At 38.2% G+C, this 25,371-nt stretch overlaps 1 protein-coding gene across 1 annotated transcript in view; it reads left to right on the forward strand.

Annotated features, from left to right (window-relative positions):
- The window catches only part of CFTR (CF transmembrane conductance regulator), a 164,121-nt gene that overhangs the window by 11,290 nt on the left and 127,460 nt on the right, over positions 1-25,371 (forward strand). Inside the window, exons 2-3 of the mRNA XM_025464763.3 lie at positions 16,120-16,230; positions 20,008-20,116. Coding sequence (XP_025320548.2) covers positions 16,120-16,230; positions 20,008-20,116 — 220 coding nt within the window. The remainder of the gene's footprint in view (positions 1-16,119; positions 16,231-20,007; positions 20,117-25,371) is intronic.

A 25,371-nucleotide genomic window follows, 5' to 3' on the forward strand; every position in this document is an offset into this window, starting at 1 on the left:
ATTTTATTTATTTGACAGAGCAAGAGAGCACAAGCAGGGGGAGTGGCAGAGGGAGAGGGAGAAGCATTTGGGCTGTCTTAAAAGGGACCCTGGGATCACCACCTGAGCCCAAAGCAGATGCTTAACCAACTGAGCCACCCAGGTGTCCCTGGGTATATTAGATTTAATCCTTGAACAGTCTTTGGATCCCTTGAGATACTAATTTGGTAATTTCGCCGCCTTTTTGAACTCATTAAAAACTTGCTGATTCAGTTGCTTTTTAAAAAGATTTTATTTATTTATTTGAGAGGGTGAGCACACACGTACCTGCATGTGCAGGGGTGGGAGGAGCAGAGGGGGTGAGAGAGGGAGAGGGAGAGGATCCCAAGCAGGCTCTGGAGCTCAGTCTCAGAACCCCGAGATCATGACCTGAGTGGAAACCAAGAGTCAGAAGATGCTTAACTGACTGAGCCACCTAGGTGCCCCTGATTCAATTGTTTTTGCTGCTGTTAGGGTAGCGACACAACTTGCGTCTTCCCCAAGACACACTCTGTTACTCTGGCTGCTATTATTGCAGAATAGAGTCAAATTCTGGATTTGTGTAAGTTACTGTGAAAAAAACAATGAGCCACCAAATCTGCTCTTCTGGAAATTTGATTAAAATTTAGTTATTCTGTTTAAAGGGAAATCTAGCTAGAAACAGGATAAAGAAATTCTTTAGGTAAATACATATGCTCTGAAAATTAGGAGCCTCTTCATAATTAACAATATTTGTATAGCTTTAGAGAAGCACTTCTCAAACTGGTCTGCCAACTACCTGCTTTAAAAAATATTGATATATTAATTATTAATGAATTATGAATTAATTATTAAGTAAACTTAAGCTATATATATATATCATATGCATTCGATATATATATCACATCAAAATGCAGATTCTTAGATCCTGCTCCATCCTTACTAGGTCAAAATCTCTGGGAGAGGACAACCACATTTTTTTTTTTTCAACATTCCAAGTGATTCTTTTTGCCTACTAAAATCTGGGAGAATGGGTTAAAAGGGCACAACTACTGCTTCTCAACTGTAGTAAAAGATTGAAAAACTACAGATTTGAGGACAAATGACAGGATTCCAACACATAATCATAAAATGGGGGAGATGGAAGTGATTCCATCTCCCAGTTCCAGGAACCTTCTCTCTCCCAACATTCCTCATTTCCTTTTTCTTTCTTAGTGTGTCCAGGGAAGAGGATTTTGAAAGTTTACCATTTTTTTTTTCAGTAAATTAACAATAGAAACATAGATATAGTTTAATATGCCACCGAATTCAAAATTTTCTCTTATGTACTTCTTGAAATCTGTACTTTGGTCTCCCACTACCTCCTAACGTTTGCCACGTACCGGGGATTGTCTATATGACCTCAGTGAATTCTTCAATTCCAAACAGATTCTACATCTAAGAATTATGTGGTTTAGAAAGATTATGAAGAGTCACCCAGCTAGTTTCTGTGAAGTCAAGATATGTATTTATATTGGTCTAAATCCAGAGCTCTGCTCTTAACTAGTATATCACACTATCCAAAAACCTAGAATGGAGTTGGTGAATTTTATGATTTCACTCGATTCTTATATAGATTTTCTTAACATTCTTGTCTCTGAAATGTATTGTTTTTGATACAAGCATTAGAAACAGTATCATTTATTTTTATTTATTTATTTATTTATTTATTTATTTATTTATTTATTTATTTATTTTAAACAGTATCATTTAAATAAGGGGTCAGACTCTGTTCTTGGAAGTGCCAGAAGCAAGCCCTCCCACTTAGGTCCATGTGACAAGCTGCTTGTTGTTGGGGGTAGGGGGATGAGGAAGAGAGGAGGGGGGAGGGGGAAAGGGCACTGTCTTATCTTAGGTTAATGAGGTCTTCCTGTTGAAGAATGAAAGATGCAGTCAGCCGAAACTCACGCCAATAGCCAACTATTGTCACGCGGGAATAGCTCGGTTGTACCAAACCAGCAGGCACTTTTTATCTTATCCTGATTCGTTCTATCTAGGTACTAGCCATCACCCCTCATTTTTCCCCCCAAATCTACCTTCCTGTTATTTTCCACTTCATCAAAGCTACTGCCTTAGGCTTTTTGTTGGAGGTTTGGCATTCACTCCTTCCATTACCGACTTCAGCCCTCAGCTGAGTTCCAGATTCAGTCACTGCAGTGTACCCCTCACCCCCATTTGCCCTCGTGGGGGTACTGCTGTGATCACCAATTCCTAGATGGTCATCATTTTTGTCTTCTGTTTCTTATGTTTACTCTTACTCTATTTCTTGGGACTGAAGCAAGAGGCAGAGTCACCCGTCAGATGGTGACGTTTGACATTTTGTATATGTATCTCAGGTTTTCCTAGTTGCAGTGGTTTTCACAATTTTTTTTTTTTTTTGATAACAATAGTTTCATCAGTGAATCCCAATTTCCAAATGACATCTTCCTTTTTTTTTTTTTTCAAATGACATCTTCCATGGAACTGCAATATATGCAAATAAAAATGACGATGTAAGACAATAGGTCTTCCATAAATACAGAGATATAGGTAACGTCTTGCTCCCAAGTAAGGGCTGAAATGATTATCGAACATTTATGCACTGTTTTCTTGGTCCTATATGTTTGCCTTTTCCACAGTGTTACGTTTCTGAAATCGAGATGCCTCTTATAACTGATGTCAAAGGAAACTTGTCAGCCACCAGGCCCAGGAATGAATTGTAGTCTGGAAACTTGGCAATGTATTGAAGGTACAAGGAAGGTACAATTCCTGTGACCTCAGTTGAATTATTTGCACCCAGGTGCACCTCCCAAGATTGACTTTTAACTTAAATTTAGTTTCTTGCTTGAAATTTCTTGAGAAAGATTACTCGGTGATCTAGTTTTGAAAGAAGGAAACAGTTAATATTTAGTGTGAAGTTTGTCAGCCCAGACTCTGTAATAAAAGTAGAAGTTGCTCAAGCTCAGCACTTCACTGGGCCTTGAATTCATACTGCCTGTTCTGTAAGTGAATGTGTTATGGATGCAGCTTGTTACTGTCACCCTGTTCATAGCTGTGAAGAGCCAAGAGTGAGTCACAAGAATATTTTTGATCTGAATATGAAGAAAGCTTAGAAGAAAACTTTATGATGCTAATGAGAAAGTGGTAGGTAATGGTGTGAATAAGTGTGTAGTTATTGGAGATTTCTTTAAAAAAAAAACCTCCATTTTTAAGGTAGTGTTTCTTTTTTGAAAAGGCTGGAACTAAATTGATGCTGACTTTTATAATCAGTGTCACTGTACTGTTGTGTAAACATGATAAAGTATTGTAAAACCATGATGATATCTGATGTGGCTTGTTAGCATTCTCTGGAGATTGCACAATTCTTTTATGCAGGGATGAGATCTTGTGTGAGCAGGAATGCCAGAGATATGGTGGGTTGTTAACTGAGCTTGGTCCATGTGTATCTGCAGTGACACACTCTCTCATAAAGTGTGGAAATAACCAATGACACATTGTAATGTTTTTAAATCTGTGTGAAGAAATAGAAAAATAAATAAATCTGTGTGAAGAAATGTCAGGGGAACCTTTCCTATGCAGTGGACACTCAATGAGTTAGCCTGACTGTCCAGGAAAATGTTTGGATGAATCCAGTATGCTAAAATGTTCATACAATACATGTAAAAAGGTGTGATGTTTTTAATTCCTATTTTTTTTAAAGATTTTATTTATTTATTCATGAGAAACACAGAGAGGAGAGAGAGAGAGGTAGAGACACAGGCAGAGGGAGAAGCAGGCTCCATGCAGGGAGCCCGATGTGGGACTTGATCCCGGGTCTCTAGGCTCACGTCCTGCGCTGAAAGTGGTGCTAAACTGCTGAGCCACCCGGGCTGCCCAATTCCTATTTTTAAAACAGTAAAACATGCTTAAAAATATTGACATCTCAGATCCAAAGTTGCTAAGCTCCTTAAAGTACCTCTGGGGAACAGTAGGTGGTAGGGCCCACAGTTTGAGAACCATGAGCTGGTTTTCCCTCCAGATTGGTTGTTCTTGACCTTTCCTTGAATTCCTTAGTTCATCCACTCTATACTCTGAGAAAATAGTCTCACATTCCACTTTGTGTCTAATCCTCATTGTCAACTCCTAGGTGGCAATATTGTAGTGGAAGATGTACTTTGGAATTAGACAAACCTGGCTGGAATCCTTACTTTGTGACTTATTAACAGTATGATCTGGGACAATTTACTTATCTTCCAGTGATGGCATTATGCTCCTCAGTACAGTCAGTTATCCTCATTTAACACAGCTCAGCATTATAATGATATCCAACAGTCATTGAGCGTTTACTATGTGTATTAGGCAAGTCCTCAGAGAAATAGACCAATAGGATCTATATACATATGATTTATTCTACGAATTGGCTCACATGATTAGAAAGGCTGGTAAGTACAAGGTCTGCAGAGTGGGCCAGCAGGCTGGGGACCCAGGAAAGCTCATGTTCCCATTTTATTCCGAAGGCAGTACACTGAAGGATTCTCTCTTGCTTCGGGAGGTCAGCCTTTTGTTCTATTCAGGCCGATAACTGACTGTATGAGGCCCACCAGTGTTATGAAGGGCAATCTGCTTTATCCGAAGAAGTTCATGGTTTATATATAGATCATATCCAAAAATATCCTCTAAGTTAACGCATTAAATTAAGTACTGTCCATGTATTAAATGACAGCAAGTAATGCCAGATACAGAGCAGTTCTGTAATAAGTGGTAAATACCATCATCAGCATGATTATTATAATTCATCCTTTTTCATCTTTACTACCAAGCTCTTAAAAAACACTTCTCTTCTCTAAATTTAACCCTTCTCTTTTGTGAACTAAGCCCAGTGAATTCTCTGAATTATGGAGATCACATTCCCCCAAATGCCCCTGTCTGATTTTACATCTGCAGCCTGTGCTTTGCCATTGGCTTTTATCTCCAACTTTTAACCTTATTTTAAATCTTTTAGAGTTATCACCATTGTTCAGTTGTCCCTCTGCATGCATTGTCCTAATATAGAGTTTTCCTGTTGCGGGGGCTCAGCATATTAGTTTGCTAGAGCTGCTGTAACAAAGCACCAAAAACTGAGTGGCTTAAACCGCAGATGTTTACTGTCTTACAGTTCTGAATTCACAAAGTCCAAGATCAGGGTGTCTGCAAGTTTGGTTTCTTCTGAGGCCGGGAAGGAGAATCTGTTCCATGCCTCTCTCCTGGTGATTTGCCAGCACTCTTTGACTTGCAGAGGCCTCACTTTGATATGTGCCCTCATCTTCGGTGTTCTCTTGGTGTCTCCATCTGTGTCCAAATCCCCTTTTCTAAATAAGGGTACTGGTCATATTGGGTTAGAGCCTACTCTAAATGAGCTCCTTTTAACATAATCACCTCTGTAAAGATCCTATCACCAAATAAGGTCATGTCCAGAGGTGCTGAGAGTTAGGATACCAACATCTCTTTTTGTGGGGGGAGTACAATTTAATTCCTTTTTTTTTTTTTTTTACAATTTAATTCCTAATAGTAATAGTGTTCAGAAGTAGAATGAAATATAGAAGCAATTTCAAACTGTAAAGTAGAATACATATAAGGAGTTATGCATGTTCATGAACCTTTTAAAAAGCTATGCGTATCACGTCTCTACGGTACAGAAGTGACATGGATACAATGCAGAAGATGTCAGGTGCCATGATATGGGGATTGGCAAGGAGTGTAGAATAAATGAGACCATTTGCTCTTGAGGAGAATGAAGAATTACTTTTCATTTATAAAAGTTTGGTGCATCTCCATTAAGAATAAGTAGAATGAAGGTCAGACATTTGGAAGAATGTTTTGGGAAAGCAGGGTGTTAAATATAAAAATATTGTGTTGAGGGGGAATTAAACAATCGTGGCTAGAAACTTCAAGATTATTGAAGTTCTTGACTCAGAAATGTTATTCAAGGATGATCGCTGAGTAAGCCCTAACACTTGTGGGTTTATCATACGAGGGTATAGACACCTCGATAGACTTGAAAAATGTTTTGACTTCGTTTTTGCCTTTTAATCCATTTGAACAAGAGTACTGGCTGAACAACACATATTTGCAATCATATCAGTGTCCTCAGATGAGCCATGAACATGCCATCTTTGAGTAGTCAACATATTAACTTATTCTGTCTGTTGTCCCGAGCGCTGGAGAAGACAATGGAGATGTATATTTATATTACATTGTTCAAGAAGATAATCTTATAAGACAAGTAAACTAGCAAACTGATTGTAATGTGCTGATATTAATTTAACAATTTTGAAAATAATTGAGTGACAGTGATGTGCCATGCTGGGTGATATGTGCAGGGGAGACAGCAGTAAAATAAAAGAGCTATAAGGCATTTGCCCTAATGGAGCTTACAGTCCACTATGTTTGGAGAACATGGGGGATTTTGGACAAGTAAATAGACACTTTGTGGCTATGGCTCAGGTGGAGGAAGTACAGATGAGAATGAAGCACACAGGAAGAAAATTATACCCGGATTGAAGAGAGGCTCACGTATACATAATTTATATGCAATTATTTCAGTGCATTTGAGATTTCTTGGAAATAGAGGTCAGATTTTATTTCAAGGCATCTATATTTCTCTAGGGTAACCTGGCACCTAGTTGGTATTGGTACAAAACCAAAGAATACCCTGCTAGATGATGGGACTAGGAGAATCTTTTTAAAAAATTAAGATCCCCCTTATTACCAGTGGTTTCATCCAGTGGGAACTCCTGCAGAGTTCAAAAGGAAGAGACTCTGGCTTGATATTTCCTTTAAAGTTCATTTTCCTAAAGTGTTTGTGGAACCAAGAGATCATGACATTTTCAGATCGCAGTAATTCTTAGATGCCTATAAAATGACTTTCACTAAATATCATGATTTGTGTTAGGATTTCTGTTTTCAATGACCCGATTGGAAAGGTGACCATTTGGAACTCTTCAGTTGCTTATTAGGATGAGTTAATAACTCAGTCATCTATTATTGTTGTGTTTTACTGTTGGGGGGAAAGAAGCTACTTAGGGTGTTTATGGATTTTCATTTACCCATGGTGTCACTTATATGATTAAAGATGTAAATATTAAGTGAAGGGGATTTAAAGTAAGGCGCTTAGAGTAGAGTTTTATTTCCTTGGTCAACCTTGAGCTGCTGGCTGTCTCCATGACCTGCCTCTGTCATGCTTCTTTTTTTCTGGAATTCACAGTGGCAAAGGGTGAGGGTACAGCCACCTCTATCTCCTCCTCCCTGCACCTCTAGGAGTTTTATGGTCAGTGTCCCTCCCAGTAACATCAAGTCTCCAAGAACATAAGAAATAGAATTAGCATTGCTCCACAACCTTCAAAACAGGATCTGAAACTTACGATCTTGAGTCATGCTATGTGTCACCAAAGGGAGAAGAAATAGGATACTGAATTTACCTTTCAATGCTATAATTTGCAATTTGCTTTCTAAGGGTGAAATAATGGCAATAGAAGAATAAAATGGGTCAAAATGCCACCAAGAACCAAATTCCACATACAGTTTGAAGATGGGAAAAATCATTTGAAGCTGGGAGGTCTGAATCCAATGCTATGCTACTCTGTGCATCATCCTGAGAAGTAATCATGAGTAACAGTAGGGTAGCACTGTAAGAAAGCAAACAGCATAAATAAAGTGAAGAGAGGGTTAAGATAAATGAGAAAAATTCTAAAATTTTACCGACCATGTATCTGGTTAGATGACTTCAAGCGGATCCTTGAGACCAACTTTATCATGACTGAATTTTTTTTTAAATTTTTTATCATGACTGAATTTTTTTAAAAAAATCATCAACTTTGTTTCCCTATGCCGTGTGTTTCAGTGTGGCCCTGGGAGTATTAGCTGTTAATGGGCTTTATCTTAGAACGTTTCCAAGGCGGCCTCCAACCTCCATTTTACCATTCGATCTATCAAGCAAAATAAACAAATAAATAAACGTCTTTGGATAAACAACTGGGTGGAATCACCCTGTATTTTATTTTTTTAATTTTGGGAGAAGTTTCATCAAGGCAGTAAGTAGTGAGCGGATTTCAGAGAGGATTTAATAAGTAGTGATGTTCGTGGACACATAGTGAGGGACCAGCAAGTGATTTGGAGGTTGAAGGTCATGAGAGTTAGCTTCTGCTCTGCCTATGGTGGCCTAGACCAAATAGATCCCCGACTCCACAGCCCAGAGCTTCTCAGAGGACTACTGGCCCCAGGAGAGGCATGTCATCTGCATATTATGAGAAACTCTTGAATGGGAAAAGTCAAGTACCTTTGATTCCAGATGTTGAGTTAACTCTAGAATGAAAACCAGGACCCGGAAAGGATGTGGATATTTGAAGCATTCTGGAGACTGTTTACTTTGGGTCCTAGTCATGATGTCCAAACAAAGAGCTTCAATGTTGAAGGATGCAGGGTTCTAGAAAAAGAGGGGGAATCATACTAGATAAATGCGATAACTATAAAACAAATACCAGCAAAGTTAAATCATTATACCATGTGTGTGATGTCCTTAGTCTGTCATTCCTGTGAAGTATGTGTTGCTCCTACCTTAGCGAGAAGGACACAGAACTCGTTTTCCTTCTTTGCCTCTCAGCTCCCACTGGGCATCCTTGGAACCGCTTCTCTGCTCTGTTCTCCAGAGTGCAGTTGTCTAAAATAACAGTAATAGTTGTGAGGTTCTGACAGTCACACAAGTTTCTCTCTGTGAGCTTTTACAAATGCCAGCCAGTAACCCAGTGGCATTTCTACCATAAAATCTTAAGGCCAATCCATTTCCCCGCTTCCTTATTTTCTTGGTTCCAAATCTATTTCTTACTGCCAATGGAAATAAAACCCAGAAATTAGAGAGTGATGGTGTCATTTGTCTTTCTTAGTAAAGAGCTCCTAAAAGTGAACTTACAGAGGATACAGCAATTTTATAGCGCAGTTAAATCATCCTATCTTTCTAGCCGGTTGTTCCAGCTGCAATAAAATTTGTGGCTTTTATTGGTGGCTTCGTGCCCAGATAGAATAAAAAGCAAACAAAAACCATGGAATACCACTCTGAGGCTGCTTTTTCAAAAGTACGTGGGCATGGGCTCTAAATCACAGTGCTTTGTTTCTTCTTTGTTATCTTTCAAGATGGGTGGGAATTCTCCATCCATTGCTTGTTGTCTCCCAACTGCTCGAGTCCCTGAAATCCAAGTCACATGGACGAATTAGGTAGAAATGGTACAAATGGTTTTTCGCCCATGGTACCCATTCCTCAGTTTCTTTACACTGTTAATGCCATGATCACTCTTATCTGTATTTATGGTGGTTACAGCTCTGAGTGCCTTGCTTGGAGGAGGGGGGTTCAGGAAATAAGCGATCCACATGCATGATCCTCTCATGGGAAGGGGGTGCTAATCACTTGCAGGGGCCGCCCAAGCACAAACCCATTTGAAAGAGCTTAAAGTGTCAAAGTCACCGTAATAAGAACTTACATTTCACGGTTCGAGGAATAAAATAAAATAAAATGTGGGAGAACTTTCCAAAATCGACACTGACAGTCAATTTCTGTGTGTCATTTGTCTTAAAACCAGCTTTAGTAGCTATAATTCACATATCAAACCATTTACCCATTTAAAATATTCAATTCCCTGGTTTGGGCAGGTTGGGGAACTCTCACTATCAATTTGAGAATACTTTCATCACTCTGAAAAGAAACTCCATACCCGTGAGCCGTCCTTCCCCGCCCTAGACAGCTGCTCATCTCCTTTGTGTGTCTGTAGATTTGCCTGTCCTGGGCATTTCTGTAAGCGGAACAATGTAGTTTTTGTGACTTTGTTCACTTAATGTGATGTTCTCAGGCTTCATCCATGTGTCCAGTAAATCATTTTTTTTATCACTGAGTAATATTCTAGTTGAGGAATACCCATTTGTCTGTTCAGCAGTTGATATTTGGATTATTATTATTTCTTTTTTTTGCCTGTTGTAAAAAATGCCACCATGAACATTTGTGTACAAGTTTTGGCACAGACCTATGTTTTCATTTCTCTTGGGCATGTACCAGCAAGTGGAATTGCTGGATCATAGGGTGACTTTAGATTTCATATTTTGAGGATCTTTAGGGCTTTTTCAAAGTGCCTGCCTCATTTTACATCCCCACCATAGGATGTAAAATGAAGGTTCTAGTTTTTCCACATCTTTTTCAACACTTATTATTACCTGTCTTTTTTTTATTATAACCATTCTAGGAGGTGTGACATGGATTCTCATTGTGGCTTTGATTTACATTTCCCCAATGGCTAATGAGCTTGAGAATCCTTTCATTTGCTTTTGTATATCTTTTTTTTTGGAGAAATATCTATTCAGATACTTTGCTTCTGGCTAAATTGAGTTGTCTTTTTTTGAATTATGAGAGTCCCTAAATACTCCAGGTAAAACTCTTTTTATCAGATATATGATTTGTAAAAATTTTCTCCAATTCTTTGGACTATTTTTTTGCTTTCTTGACAGTGTCCTTTGAGACATAAAAAGTGTTGGACTTTTATGAAGTCCAGTTAACTTTTATCTACTGTTACTTGTTCTTTTGGTGTTCTATATAAGTGTATGCAGTTGGTGCTAATATGGCACATTTGATACGAGGGTAGGTTTGGTGTCATATCTTATTTTTTAATTCAATCTTCTGTGGGAAAATTATTTTTAGCTTCCTCAGACTCAGTTACTCATCTGTAGGTGGGAGATAATACTAAGACTTATGAATTGTTGTGGGGGTTCAGATGACATAATGTATATGAAATCCCTAGCGTTTTGCAGGGCTGCACTAAAACCCTATTGATGTTAGCTGTTACTATTGTTATAATCCCAGTAATAATAAACTCCAGTGCTCTGAAAATTAAACTGAAGCCAAGCAATTTCTTAGATGAGGAAGCATGTAATAAGGGACATTTGTACTACTTTATAGACTGTATTGAATTTGGCTCCCATGAAAACCAGGTAAAGTTGTCATGGTAATTGTTCTATCAGGAGCTGCAGCTGAGAGAGCCAGAGCCTTTTCCAAGGTCACATGACTGGGAAATGATAGAGACAGGGTGAGACCTAGAGTTGTCTTTTCTTTTTAAAATCACTCCTTCAGTTTTTTCAGTGACAGATTTGTAGTAAGAGTCAGGTGACTGGTTTTGTAGTCTTTATGATGAAGTAGTGCCTCAGACATCCATATAAAGAGGAAAAAGTAATTTCGTGGGAAATTAGTACTGATAGTGAACATTGTGTGAATCATGGAGTTAGAACACAATTGACCAGAGGGGCATCTGGATGGCTCAGTCCATGAAGCGTCTGCCTTGGGCTCAGGTTATGATCCTAGGGGTCATAGGTATTGAGCCATGAGTTGGGCTTCTGGTTCAGTGGGGAGTCTGCTTCTCCCTCTGCCTCTCCCTTTGCTTTTGCTTGCTCTCTCTCTCTCTCTCAAATTAAATAAAAAATCTTTAAAAAAGATTGACTAGAAATTTTATGGTGGATAGCTATAATGAGTAATGCATTATAACTGTATGTTCCTTCTTAAATTAAAAAAAAAAAAAGTCCTCCTTATTTCCAAAGACATATATGCTCATAAACATTGGAGAAGATAGACAAGCAAAAAAGAAACTATGTTTTCAGACATTTCCTTAATATGCATGCATTCCTAATACACTTATATTTAGAAGCATCTTATAAAATGGGCAGATTGATTTTTCTATTCAATGTTTGGATTCTTTAGGCATGAAGTTAAACTAATTTATATTAGGATGCCTGTATGGCTATAAATTCTGGACATCCAGAAGATTTTTCAGAATTGGCTTGGTGTCTTTTGTTAAGCAGCAATTAATTATCTTCCCAGATTATCTGAAATTCATTGACTACATTTACTTTACTGTTCACTCATCTAGAGGAAGAAAAAGAACTTCTATAGTTCTCCTGGTAAAATTAGATCCTCGTGAGCTCTTAAACATAAACACGACTGATCTTTAGCAAAGCATGTTCTTCCTAAAGATTTTTGAGCTGACTCAAGTCGCTATTACTTATAAATTCACCAGTTTATGAATAAGAAGCAAACATTGTTTAAACACTTCTGGAATCAGAGGGCAAGGACTCCCTGGCCTGACCCTTACCCCAGAGCTATGACATTGGGGTGCAGTCTTGAAGCATGCCAGTTTTACACAAGACTTTTTGAGAGCCAGATACCACTACTGTCTCAAGCATTATTTTCACCAAAATTCACTGAGAAAAATACATCTGACTACGAGATAACATTGAATCTAAGTTGATAAAGCTGTGATGTTTGAAGTATTATTTTTATGACTTTTTTCTTTACATCCTTATAAAGATGAGAGACTTCTGGTCTCAAATCAATCCTTCCTGTCATACTCGTGGATCAAAAAACAAAAACCCCAACATCCTCCCCCACAAAAAAGAATCTAAAGCAAAATGATAGTGCTTTGCTGCAGAAATTTGAGATTTATTATCACAACATGTTCAAGTGAGTCTCCATCTTTGCTTTGCGTTAAAGTTCAACATTTCCTTCAGTTGGGACTATCCAGATTAGTTGGGCTAGTTCAAACTCATGGTAAATAAGTTGAATGATGAGAAAACCTCTGGTGTATTTAAATATGTCTACACAAAATAGTTCAATTTCCACTTAGTTCCTTGAGTATTAATTGTTTCGTGCAAAAAGGAAAAAGGCTACTAGTCTTTGAGTGTATCAATTTGCCAGTCTTTGGGAGAAGTGTCATACAACCAGTGCTTGTCAAATTTTTTCTTTTACTTCATTTGGCCTGTTAAAGAAAATGTAAAGTTAAATACTGTGGAAGCGTGATTGTTTTATACAGACTAAATCATTTTGAACTGAAAAGGTCTAACACCTGACTTTCATCTTAGATTTTAGCACGTGAAAATGTCAGATGTTTCTGTTGGATTAATAAAAGCCAAAGGTCAAATGGAAAAAATGATTATAAACTTTAATTATGTGGTTTTAGAGGGATAGAGTTTATGAAAATCAAGGCTTTCATAGTGGCTATAATTGAAAAATTATTTTCATTATAAGAAATTACAAGTCGTTCTGTAAAAAAATTAGAAATGTTGTCCTAAGAAATGAAATTAATTAAAAACAATTTCTTGTGTGTGTGTATTTTTAAACAGTGAAGTGATAGCATCTTTCCTCAATAAAATCTGAAGCCTCTTACAGTTAAGTGAATAAAACAGTGTATCTGGGGTACCAGACCTTTTCTTTCAAAATCACTCTGGAACTTTTAAGTTCTAAAGAAGTGTATAACTTAGGGACCTCTGTTAACCCCCATAAGTAATAATTAGCTAGTTTGTTGGAAATGGCCAGAACTTTGGAAAGAGTCACAATTTCTAAGACCTTTTTTTAAAAGCCATTGTCACTATATAGTGACTGGTTATGAATGAAGGAGAAAATTAATTAGAGATGAGAGGAAGAGATGGTGGGAGCAAATTCGAAGAGGAGAAAGAACAGGGTTTACTGCTTGTAGTTATTCCAGTCATAATCTGCTTTGCTTCATGAACCACCTAATGCTTATTGATTTCCAATGGAGGAAATGTGGAAGTAGAAATCCTCACTGGGCTTTCCTAAATTCTATCTGAGTACATTTAACCTACTCAGGATTATGCAAATGGAGTGGTGGCTGGAGTCTTTCAATAAGTGATATTTCATAAAGTGTAGGTATCTGGGGAGTTTTTTGTTTTGTCTTTGTTTTTGTATTTCTAAGATTGGCTTGAGGCAGGCATGGAGAACTCATTGGAGCAGAAATTTCATTCAATGTTATCAGTTTAATCTAACAGGATACGTTTTTTTCCCTAGGGTGATTCTGGTGATTTCTAGGCAGCCTAAGGCGAACTAATTTTAGTTCTCATAATTCACTTTAAGCCAAGTTTCTATTTCGGGATACAAATATGGGTTTATTGTGACAACCTGTCAGGAAACACTAAATTTTATTGCTAATTAAAAATAGCTAACTTGAGTTTTAATCCTACCGAATACTTTGGTTTGATGATGCTGAGCTTTGGAACTCTTGATAATCAAACCTTGATTTCAAGGTACAATATACATATGAAAACAGGCACCAAAAGCTTTTAATACAGGCAGCCCACAAATTGTGTTACTTTAAAATGAGCGTGAGACTCATTCATGGGAATGATCATCAGATCTTAGATATGGACCAAAGGATGTTTGTTCATATATATTTTTTAAAAGATAAAAAGATTTATTTTTTAATTTCCTGCAAAATGTCTTATGGTATTTGGAATTTACAGAAAGTAAAATCCTGTTTATTTGTCAATTTGGTATCATATTTTAATAATTTCAAACATACTGAACATAGTTTATTAATGGATGGAATCTATTTTCCTTTTTACTAAACCTTCTTTAGACTCCTTCCTTTTTGTCTTCAATGCCATTGCCCTTGTTCCAAGTCTTTCCACCATTTGGCATTCAGTGACCTACTGCGGATGGCCGTTTCTGGCTGAGCAGATTGTTAAATTATCAGGAAATTTGTGAGCTGGTTGTTAAGTACACTAGTACTAAAAATTAAGTGATATACACTTATAATTAGATAAATTATATTAAAGGTAATAAAAATGCAACAGTTGTCACTACCTAATTTGACATTTCACTATTATCTTTGCTGTTTAGGTTATTTACTGTCATTGTAGCTGGAAGATAAACATACTATGTTATAACATGCACCTCTGTATCTCTTCCCAACTCTGTGTTCAATGACTTCACATTTACTAGCTTGAAACTGGTCATAGTGGGAGTATTTACACCACAGAAATGGGCAAATGACTGAAGTCACTTTTTTCTTCTTGGAGAAGGGGTGGTTAAAGATTTGCCAGGGTACCATCCTATGGCCTGCAGTTTGCCAGCTTTTAGCCTTCCTGCATCTAGATGCTTATCTCTATGAAGATTATTTTGTTTTATCTGTACTAGTTAGAAACAATATCCTTGAAAATAACTGAAGGAAAAGAAAAGAAAAGGAAAAGGAAAGAACTGGCATATCCTAATTATTGACCATACTAGCTTCACTAGTTTTCATCATAACTTGTTCTTTATTAGATGTGTAGGGGGTGGATGCTGTGGGGCAAGGAGACAAAATGTAAAGTTATGATCCCCACCCTCAAGTAATGATTCAGAAGTGATAATTAGGCCAATAAATTAATGCAAAGTATTCATTAATCCTTTAGCTATAGTCAACTCATTCAACAATAGTTTGTTGCTGAGAGCCATGTATAAGAACAACATTGTATGGGGATATTGGTTGAGGGTCCATCTTCTTTATCATTCATAGATAATTTTATATTTAAAGTGGTAGAGATGGGGCTTCAGTGATTCTAAACTCCTAGTATCTTGTTATTTGGGGGCAGCTTTTTTGGTTTGTTTGTTTAAGATTTATTTATTTGAGAGAGACAAGAGTGCAGGGTGGAGAGTAGGAGCACAGGGAGAGGGAGAGGGAAACTCAAGCAGACTCCATGCTGAGTGTGGAGCCCAGTGTGGGGCTCAATCTCATGACCAGGAGATCAGACCTGAGCCAAAACCAAGAGTCAGAAGTTTAACTGCCTGAGCCACCCAGGTGCCCTGGAATAGTTTGTTATTTTAAGAATACTTTATTTTATTTCTTTAAAAGATTTTATTTATTTATTTATGAGAGACACAGAGAGAGAGAGAGGCAGAGACATAGGCAGAGGGAGAAGCAGGCCTCTCGTAAGGAGCCCGACATGGGGCTCAATCCCGGATCCTGAGCTGAGGCATCTAGACACTCAACCATCAAGAATACTTATATATAGAATGTGTAGTGGCTTATTTTTTTCTGCTGGGAAGGATTCTACTATCATTCCTGATCCTTTCTCTTAGGCATGTTAGTTCAGAGGTATTGGTGTTTTACACAGATGTGTCCTATAAAATATGAAGCACTGTTATTTCTATAAGTTGACTTATTTTATTCTAGTATTTATGCACCCACCACTTCTCACCTGCCAGAAGATTTAAAATAGTATCGGATTCCAAGTCTATACTGGAGACCAGATCAAGTGAATATTGACATCTGTCCCTTCTCTTTGTTTCAGCTGGACCAGACCAATTTTGATAAAAGGCTATAGACAACGCCTGGAATTATCAGACATATACCAAGTCCCTTCTACTGATTCTGCTGATCATCTGTCTGAAAAATTGGAAAGGTACGTTCATGGACATTATTCATTAGTTGGAGGGAGGAATTAATACTATTAATTATTATTAATAATACTCTAATTATTTAAAGGATAGAGAACTAGCTTATTAATGGCTTAATTCCTAAAATGACATATTTAAGATAGGAACATCTTATTTTCTCATTGCAGTCTTGACCAATTAAAAATTAAACAATTAAAGTTTGAAAGATTAGCTATTTTCCTGATAAATGACTTTATTTTTTTTTCTGAAAAATAATTGTGAGAAGTTACCTGTCTTTAAAGGACATTAAAAAAAAAAAAAAAAAAAGGACATTAAGTGGATTTTGTGAAGACTGAAGTAACATCTTTATGAAGCAAATTGTTTATATTTGCCCTCAAAATCTTAATATCTGAATATGAATGTAGTTACTTGGACATCCTAAGGTAATGGCCATTAGATAGCAAAGAAATGTAAAAATTTCTTTGAGTACGTATTGAATGCTGGGTATAGTATCTCCTCTCAGCTCTTGGAGGAGCACATCATCACTTCCATCTTGTAGAGAGTAAAGGAAGCTCAGAGAGATGATGCAGTTTTCCAGCTGATGACCAACAGAGCCACGATTCTAGGGCAGATCTGTACTTGCCACCTCCTCAGGATCAGTGCTTCCCGTTGTAGACTAGTTCTCAGAGTTCCCTTTTCTACGAGTAATGGTTAGAACCCTTTTGATTACCAGTGACAGAAACCCAATTAACCAGCTTAATAGAAAAAGGGAATTTGTTGGCTCCTGTAGCCTACCTGTGTGAAGGGGTCTATGCAGAGGACTGGCCTTAGCAACTGAGTGGAACCAGAGACTCTGGTGCCATTTGGTATTTGCTTGTGCTGGTTTTATTCTCTCAGACCAGATTACCCCATGCAGTGGGTCCTTAGAACTCTGCTCATTTCCTTACAAATCACAAAGATAAGAGCCCTTTCTCCTTGGCCAAATGTGAAAAATCCCAGAGACTCTAGGGTCACATGCTCACTCCTTATACCAAAGGAAAAAAAAATAGAAAAGAAAAGAGAAGAAAAAGGAAAAGAAAAAGTAGCTACTAAATTATTGCCCCCAAATAAAAAAATGTTGGGACTTGTAACTTGTTTACCTTATTTTCATTAAACTCATTTCCCTTTAAAAAATATTTTCAAGGCAAAGTAAGATGTTCAGCCTTATTTTTTCTTGATTTTATTCAAATAATTAGGCTAGTGGGAATAAGAGATTCTTCTTTGCAATATCAGGGACCAATTCCTATTATTAGGCCCTAAGTAGGTGCAAGTGCCGAGAAAGCAAGGATATTTTGGTCTGTTTGGTTTGGTTTATTTATGATGTATTCCTCAGTGCTTAGAATAGGGTCTGGCATACAGTAGATGCTCAATAAAAATTTGCTAAGTGAATGATAATTGAATGTGAAATGACTAGCATTGTGTGAAAACCTTTAATATTGTTGCAAAGATAAAAATATATCAATTTAATACATTGTAGGAATATCAGCAAGTTCTCAATAAAACAATATATGTTGAATACCTAAGTTCTGAATGGATACCAAGGGAAAGATTAATCAGTGTAGGACTAGGTTAATAAGAATCTGTGTACTACAGATAAATTTTTATTTATTGCCAAATAGAGGACATTGGAATTGGTGGTATTATCTGGCCTAAGATTTTTTTTCCTGTTTTTATTGCATCTCCCATATCAATTCAAAGTATACCTAATTTTGTAAATTCAACAACTCTGTGCCAGTATAAGTCCATAAATTCTGTCTTTCTTACCCTTGTCTTTATTTTGTATCTCTTTTCACTCTATGCATTTCTTTTTGTAAAAAATAAAATTGTTATTTAGAATTTATTGAAACATTTTGGAAGAGTAACACGCCATTTATAGCACTTAGTACCTCTGCGCTCTTGGAAAGTGACCCTGGCCCCACATTTCATAATTGCCTGATGACAAAGGTCGGTAGGTGGTAACCACATAGCTGAGGCACACTGGCCCATCTGGTTCAGTTTGTAACATTGAACCCTCTGTACAGACTGTGCAGACTGCACATCCATTTTTACGAAAAGCTACAGAATTGGTAAATATAGAGCTTCTTCCCTTGTGATTTAACTCTCAGTGTTTGGGATTCTTACAGGGTCTGTTATGGTGCTACCACCTCCTCTCCCTGCAAACTCCTTCTCTCAGGCTATAAATGGTTCAAATCCTGATCATTAAAATAAATTTCACCCACCTTGCCTTTCCCTCAGGTTGCTGCTCTATTCTCCCATTCTTTCTCCTCCTCCTCCTGCTTCTCCTCCTCCACCTCCTCCTCTTCTTCCTCTACTTCTCCTTCTTCTCCTCCTTTCCTTCTCCTTCTCCTCCTCCTCCTTCTCCTTTTCCTTCTCCTTCTTCTTCTATAGCTATTATTCCTTTGTTCTGCTGGTCCCTCCACTTCTTCACCTTTCTTTTACATCTCAGCTCCCTGAAATATAGTTTCCGTGTCTACCATGTTGCCAAAACAACATTGACCAGGGTCACCAGAGGTCTCTTAATGTCAAATAAAATGGCCTCTTCCTACATGATTTCAGGTTGACCACTTCCTCCCACCTTGAAATCATTTCTTTGGTCTATGTACCACTTCTTTTTCCTGACTTTCTCATCTGACTCATTCTTCCTTTGAAAGAGAGGCTGAATCTGCCTCCATCTTTAGCTTCTTACCCTGTTGTGAGCCACTGGATGATATGGACGGGAGCAAGCCCTGTGTAGGTGTGAAAGAGTGGAGAGGTGGGTAGACGGGATAGGTAATTAGGTGTTGTAGATAGTGAGCTTCTTGGGCAGCCGTTTTCCTTTGCACTGAGACTGCCAGTTGTGTGTTCTTCCTTTGGGGTAACTTAAAACCACCTCTAATTATCACAGATGAATAGTAATGGACCTAGCTCTTAATGAAACGCAAAATACTTATCTAGTTCTTGCCCGTGAAACTTTTCATCTCTGTACAGTTTAGTAATGCAGATCAGGGTGACATTTAGAGATGTATTTTAACCACTGGGAAGAGAAAGGACTTTCATTAACAGACAGAAGTGCCTATAATGTAAATATAATCCACTGATGAATTTCCAGTTTTTAAAAGAAAGCTTATTTGATACCACCATTCCTTCAGACTATGTGGCTTCTTTTCCACAAAATATAGAATTTAATTCTCTTCTAGTTTTCCAAAGACTATTACTCTAATAACTGACTTTAATAGCTGAAAATGAAGTTTGGCAGTATTTGTTTTATACCCCTACATTCAAAAGCAGTCATTTAGACGAATTCTTCTAATGTTAAATAAAAGAAAAATCCACCTGACTTTTATGTTGGGTTTTTTTGGCAGTTAAATTTTGTAAAATTCACTACAGGTCTAAACAAGTAAAGATCAAAAGGTGAAGGGGCGGGGGGAGAGTTGAATTTTTGTTTATTTTTCACTGTCTCAAGCACATTAACATATGTTCATAAGAGTCATACTCTATTTGTCCACCTCTTGCATTGCTTTTAAGAAGCCCAGTACCTTCCTTTAATACATAAATCTGGCCTTGTCACCAAGTCAACTCCCTGAAAATTGATCTATGGTAAAGCATCAAATTCTGCCAAATATCTGAGTGTTGGTGTTGGAAGATCTCCACAAGGTTTGTCTCTTCAGTCACTTGGGTTAATCTCCTTGGATGTCTTTGGGAGAGTAAAACTATATAAAGGGAAATAGAATAGCTCAAATATTTGCACATGCAACTTATTGGTCCTACTTTTTATTCTTTTGCAGAGAATGGGACAGAGAGCTGGCATCAAAGAAGAACCCCAAACTTATTAATGCCCTTCGGCGATGCTTTTTCTGGAGATTTGCGTTCTATGGAATCTTATTATATTTAGGGGTAAGGATCTGATTTGTAAATTCATTATGGATAATAAGTGTATTCATTATTACAATTTTCTTAATCTAAAGTAATTATATTCATTCTTATGACTAGGGTAGTCTCATGTTCAGATAAAAGGACTAATTCAACTCCAAATACAAAGAAACCACTATAATAAAGACAAGTAAAAATACACTAAGGTGCCCTGGAATCCAGGTGGCAGTCTACAAATTGAAATGGGTTTGAAATAAATAGAAAAATAAATAGGTTCAGTAAAATAAATTTCTTTGAAAAGATTTATTTTTTGTTATGATCCCAAATCACATTCTCTTACTAGTATATAAGATTGCTGGCACTTTTATTTTTCTGTATTTGACAGTATGTCATATGACACAATGTCAGAGGAGAATTAAGTCGTTTAGCCAATTACCTATTTGAACATCTCCAATATTTTGGAATCCTATCTGCAGACTGAGTTTCAGGGAAAAATAGCAAAAGTTTTAAATTTGGCAGTGAGGTACTCTTGCAGTAGATTTTCTCAGCCTCCTATGACTTCATCAGTGAGAAGAGAGCTCCATGTCTGAAAGCTTCAGGCTTTCCGGTGTTTAAGTATAGTCTGGGATGTTTCCCAGCTGCTGTTAAGTGTGACTCAGATCTATTATTTTTTACATCATCTCAAATTCTCGGTTGTAACCTATAAAAGGCAAAGATGAGTTGCAAACTTAGTCAAAGTAAAAACCGTGCATGATATTTTCTTCGGTATAAGTACCATCTAGATTCACATGTATTCATATTGGTCTTACATTGGAGAATTAGTGCCATAATGTCTCCCCAAAAGATGCCATTTCAAGTTGCATGTTTTTAAGCATTTGTAGTTTGTACATACCAAGAAAAATGCATTTAGAAATTTATCTTGACAAAGATGATCACATTTAGATCCCGAATGTTTTGTAATGCTGTTGATAGTCACCTGGAAAAATTCTTCTGTCTTTGGAAATTATCTGTCATCCATCCATCCATCCATCCATCCATCCATCCATCCATCCATCCACCCACATCTACCTACCTACCCGCCAACCCACCTGTCTTTCTACCTGTCTATTCCTATAGAAATCTGCAATGGTTTGGGGGGGGGGCGATATTTTGTTCATAACTATGAGTAAGGCAGCTCAAGATTAAGATGCCTTTGAGGTGGTTTTTCTCAGTGAGAGCACTCAGAACTTTGGAAAACAATTTCGTCTATAGCATCTGGCTCTATTTGACTTAATCAAAATCTTTTGTTGGTTGTTTTAATGATTATACTGTATACATTTGAGTCAATGTGCCGAAGTACAATTCACTCTGGTCATTTATAAGAATGTGACATTCTCAGTAAGTTATTGTTGGATTGAAACGAGTGACACTTCAAACAACTATGTCATGACCAAGACTCTAGGGTGGGGACTGACAGTTCTCCTTGGTCATGGTCTCCATCACATGCTGCTTCCATTGATTAACATAAGTGCTACTGTGTAGAACTGGAAAGAGAGGCCTCACGATCAAGCACTTTTTGTGCCCTGGTTTCTGAAATAATTTATCCAGCAGCATTGAAGTTTCATGCAAACAAAAGCACTCACCTAAATGTGAAAGTTGAGATGATAAATGAAGATATTTACCTATTTTTTTTGGTCGTGTATACAAAACAAAAAAAAAGTAGCATAATATAGTTTAACACTTATTGAGTTTAATGTTTATTGTACCTAATCTATTCCAGATTCAGCAGTAAGCCCTTTCTGCAGATTGTTTTATTTAATTCTTCTAGTAATTCCACGGAGCAGATGTTATTATCTCTAATATTCAGAAAAGGATATGGAAACTCAGGGAAATTATGAAAGTTCCCAGAGTCACACATATGGTAAATTTGCGTGAGAGGTCTTTTTAGCTCCAAAGCCTATGACCCTTCTGCAAAATCAGATCATAATTGCCGTATAATTACATGTGTAATGATTGTATTTACCAATCCACAGAATGGAGTCTGTAGTAACCAGTCTTGAGTCTGCTGAGTTTCTTTGCATCATCCCAGGAGATACAGGTTTCACAGAAGCTGAAAGATTGAGGCTTCTTCCAGGGTCACTTCTGGGGCAAAGATGAAGAAAGATCCCAGTAGAAAGCAGGATAGAAAGCAAAGAGAATCTTGTCCTTTACTTATTATGCTCCAGAAGGAACTGTGTGAAATCCACCCAAGGGCCAGTAGTGCTAGGGTCAAACTTACAAACAAAATTAGGGGGTAGACAAATGGAGTGGGTGTGGAGAAGGACTTATTCTTAAACTTCTCAAGTCTTAAACGTGTCCCAGCAAAAGGGATGGGTGGTAGTGAGGGATGAGGTGCTCTCCAGCTAGGCTGAGCCCTGAGCTGCAGGTCTGGAGCCATCACCAAGTGTGAAGGGCAGAGCTCATTCCTGCCAGCTCACCTGCTACTGGTAACCAAGGGGATATTGGTGAAGAGTAGGAGGGATGGGAAAAGCAGCTGAAATACGTGTGGTGGGAGAGGAAAATTTACATTGGTCGTGGAACAGGTGTTGTGAGGCTGGAGTTTTCTCACCTTTGTCACGGAGAAAAAACCTCCCTGAGGTTGTGAAGTTCCAAGTCGTGAAAATGTTGAATACTTAAGTCTTAATAACTGTGTGGTCATTAAAATAAGTGCAGCTTTTCAGGGTGCCTCGTCTCGGGACCCCATGCTTCTTGTTACTTCCAGAAGAAAAGAGGGGGAGAAAATGTAGCCATCATTATAAGACTGCTGTCTTTTATACCAATGCCTTAGTATTGATGGTATTCTTTTTGGGCATCCCTTTTTTCCTCTGCATGTATCAGCTTGGTAATTGTTAAAGTCCATGAAATTAAAAAAAAAAAAGGTCCATGAAATTGTCAAAATCTTTGGTAATTGTTAAAGTGAGGATCCTTTTTTTTTTTTAAACATTTTATTTAGATTCAATTTGCCAACATATAGTATCACACCCAGTGCTCATCCTGTCAAGTGCGCTCCTCAGTGCCTGTCACCCAGTTACCCCATCCCCCCCACCCACCTCCCCTCCACAACCCTCTGTGTGTTTCCCAGAGTTAGGAGTCTCTCATGGTTTGTCTTCCTCAATGAGTGAGGATCTTTGAGATTGCTATACCACTGCTCTTGGTAAAAGGTGGACATGCTTTCAAAATATCCTGTACGTTCTTGGTCTCCCTGAATCAGGGTAATTGTGATGTTAAAGAGGTTTTGGTTGGTTTCAGGGCTGATAGAAAAAGTACTATGAAATTTGCTTTTGACTGTGAAAGGTTAAGGAAAAAAGGAAATGCCATCATAAAGGAGCTTGTCTCTCTGCAACAGTTGATGTAACTTTAAATCATATTAGCTATGGCCTCTCTTCATGTACTTGTTTTTTCTCCATCTGACTCAGCAGCCAGATACAACATGATCGTCACATTTAGGACTCTTAGCACCAAAGAGACACTGGCTGTTGAAAAACTGATTATTAGAGTCAATTAAGGATAGTGAGAGGCAAGCCAAGTGGAGGGAGTTCTGTAAGCAGATTATGGCAAGCACATGGCTGTCCTTTCTTGGGTCCTAGGTAGCCCTGGGCGTATTTCCATCATCAACATGGGATGAGCATCAGTGCAACTTCGGTCAAACTCCTTTTGTTCATTAAACCCCAAGAAGGTTAAGGACACAAAGGAGTCCAAGTACTAATGTTGCTAGAGTCCTCAAGTCCCATGCATGGTCTGTACTGCAGAAGGTCTTTGTCCCTTATGTTTTGACAAAGACGTTGAGTGGGGACTCGAACACAAGCCCACGGCTAAGGAGAGTGTTTTGGGGGAATTCTGCACACGGTCCCTGGTTTAGGCTTCGACTTGTGTATGTCCCTTTCACATAATTAGCTACCTAAAGACAGCCATCTCCAGCAGATCTCCTCCTTCTAGATGCCTGTAGGCTAGGACCTCTTTCTCATCTTCCTTCCCATCTCTACCTCTCCCCATATGTAGCAGCCTCTCTAGCCCTCCCAGTGACTTGCATGCTATATCTCCTAAACTCCCCCCTATATACTATTTCTACTCCCTACTAGAACCCCCATCTCTAAACACACTTCCTTGTGCTACCCACCAGAATAAGCCATCTACACCTTTCTTCGGTTCTGGTGACAAGAAGAGTTTGAAGTTCTGGGTTTAGAGTTCTTTGAAATATAAGGAATTTTTATATCACTCTTTAAAGTATCCAGTAGCCCCACCCCAGATAATGTGATTTAATTGGTTTGGGATGGACCCTAGGATAATAGTAGCCTCATTAAGGTCCCCACGTGATTCTGATTCAGGTAGATAAGCACCAACATTATCACTGAATGCGTCTGACTTTTGCTAGAATCTCAGGGGAGCGGTTGGGTGGCACTGAGGGAACTTTCTAGTTTGTTTTTTTTTTCTTAATGATAATATAGAAAAGTTTAAAAATGAATATTAACTCTTTAATGACAGAAGAGCTATGTTTCTGAAACTTTAAGATGCATACCAGTGACTCGGGATGGAGCCAAGATGCAGATTCTGATTCGGGAGGATTCTGGAGAGACCCTGACATTCTAAAAGCTCTCAGGTGAAGGCTTTGGAGGACTGTGGGAGAAAAATAGTCATGGAAAGAGAAGTAAATAGATTCATTGGGACCAAGGAGCCCCTGAATAAAAGTGATGGGGGGGATCCACTGACACTAAAATGCAGCTGGAGGTATACTGGAAAGTCCCAAAGTGACTAGTGTTAACTTCCTGTGTCTTCCTGCCCCGCCGCCCCCCAACCCCGCCCCCCCCCCAGACTGCACTGGAGAGAAGCAGATGACAGGGTGCACGGAGAAGGCAAAGATACATGGCTAAGAGGGACTCTGTTTCTCTTCCAAGATTGCAGTAGGGGGAGACATTACATCTTTTTCTGTAGAAACTTTGTTATACAGCTCGTTGGGTTTTATGTACCAAATTATTTGAATACTCTTTGGACAGAGTGATGCTCCAAGAACATTCGGCAGTATATGTACTTTTAAAAAAATATTTATTTGAGACAGAGAGAGAGAACAAGTGTGGGAAGTGGGGAAGGGGCAGAGGCAGAGGGAGAAGGAGAGACAGACTCTCAGAATCTCAAGCAGAGTCGCCACTGAGCAGAATGCCCGTCTCAGGGCTCAATCCCACAACCTTGAGACCGTGACCTGAGCCAAAGGCAAGCCAACGTTTAACCTACTGAGCCACCCAGGTGTCCCTAGCTGTATATGTGCT

The sequence above is a fragment of the Canis lupus genome, chromosome 14, assembly GCF_003254725.2.
Source record: "Canis lupus dingo isolate Sandy chromosome 14, ASM325472v2, whole genome shotgun sequence".
NCBI lineage: Eukaryota > Metazoa > Chordata > Mammalia > Carnivora > Canidae > Canis > Canis lupus.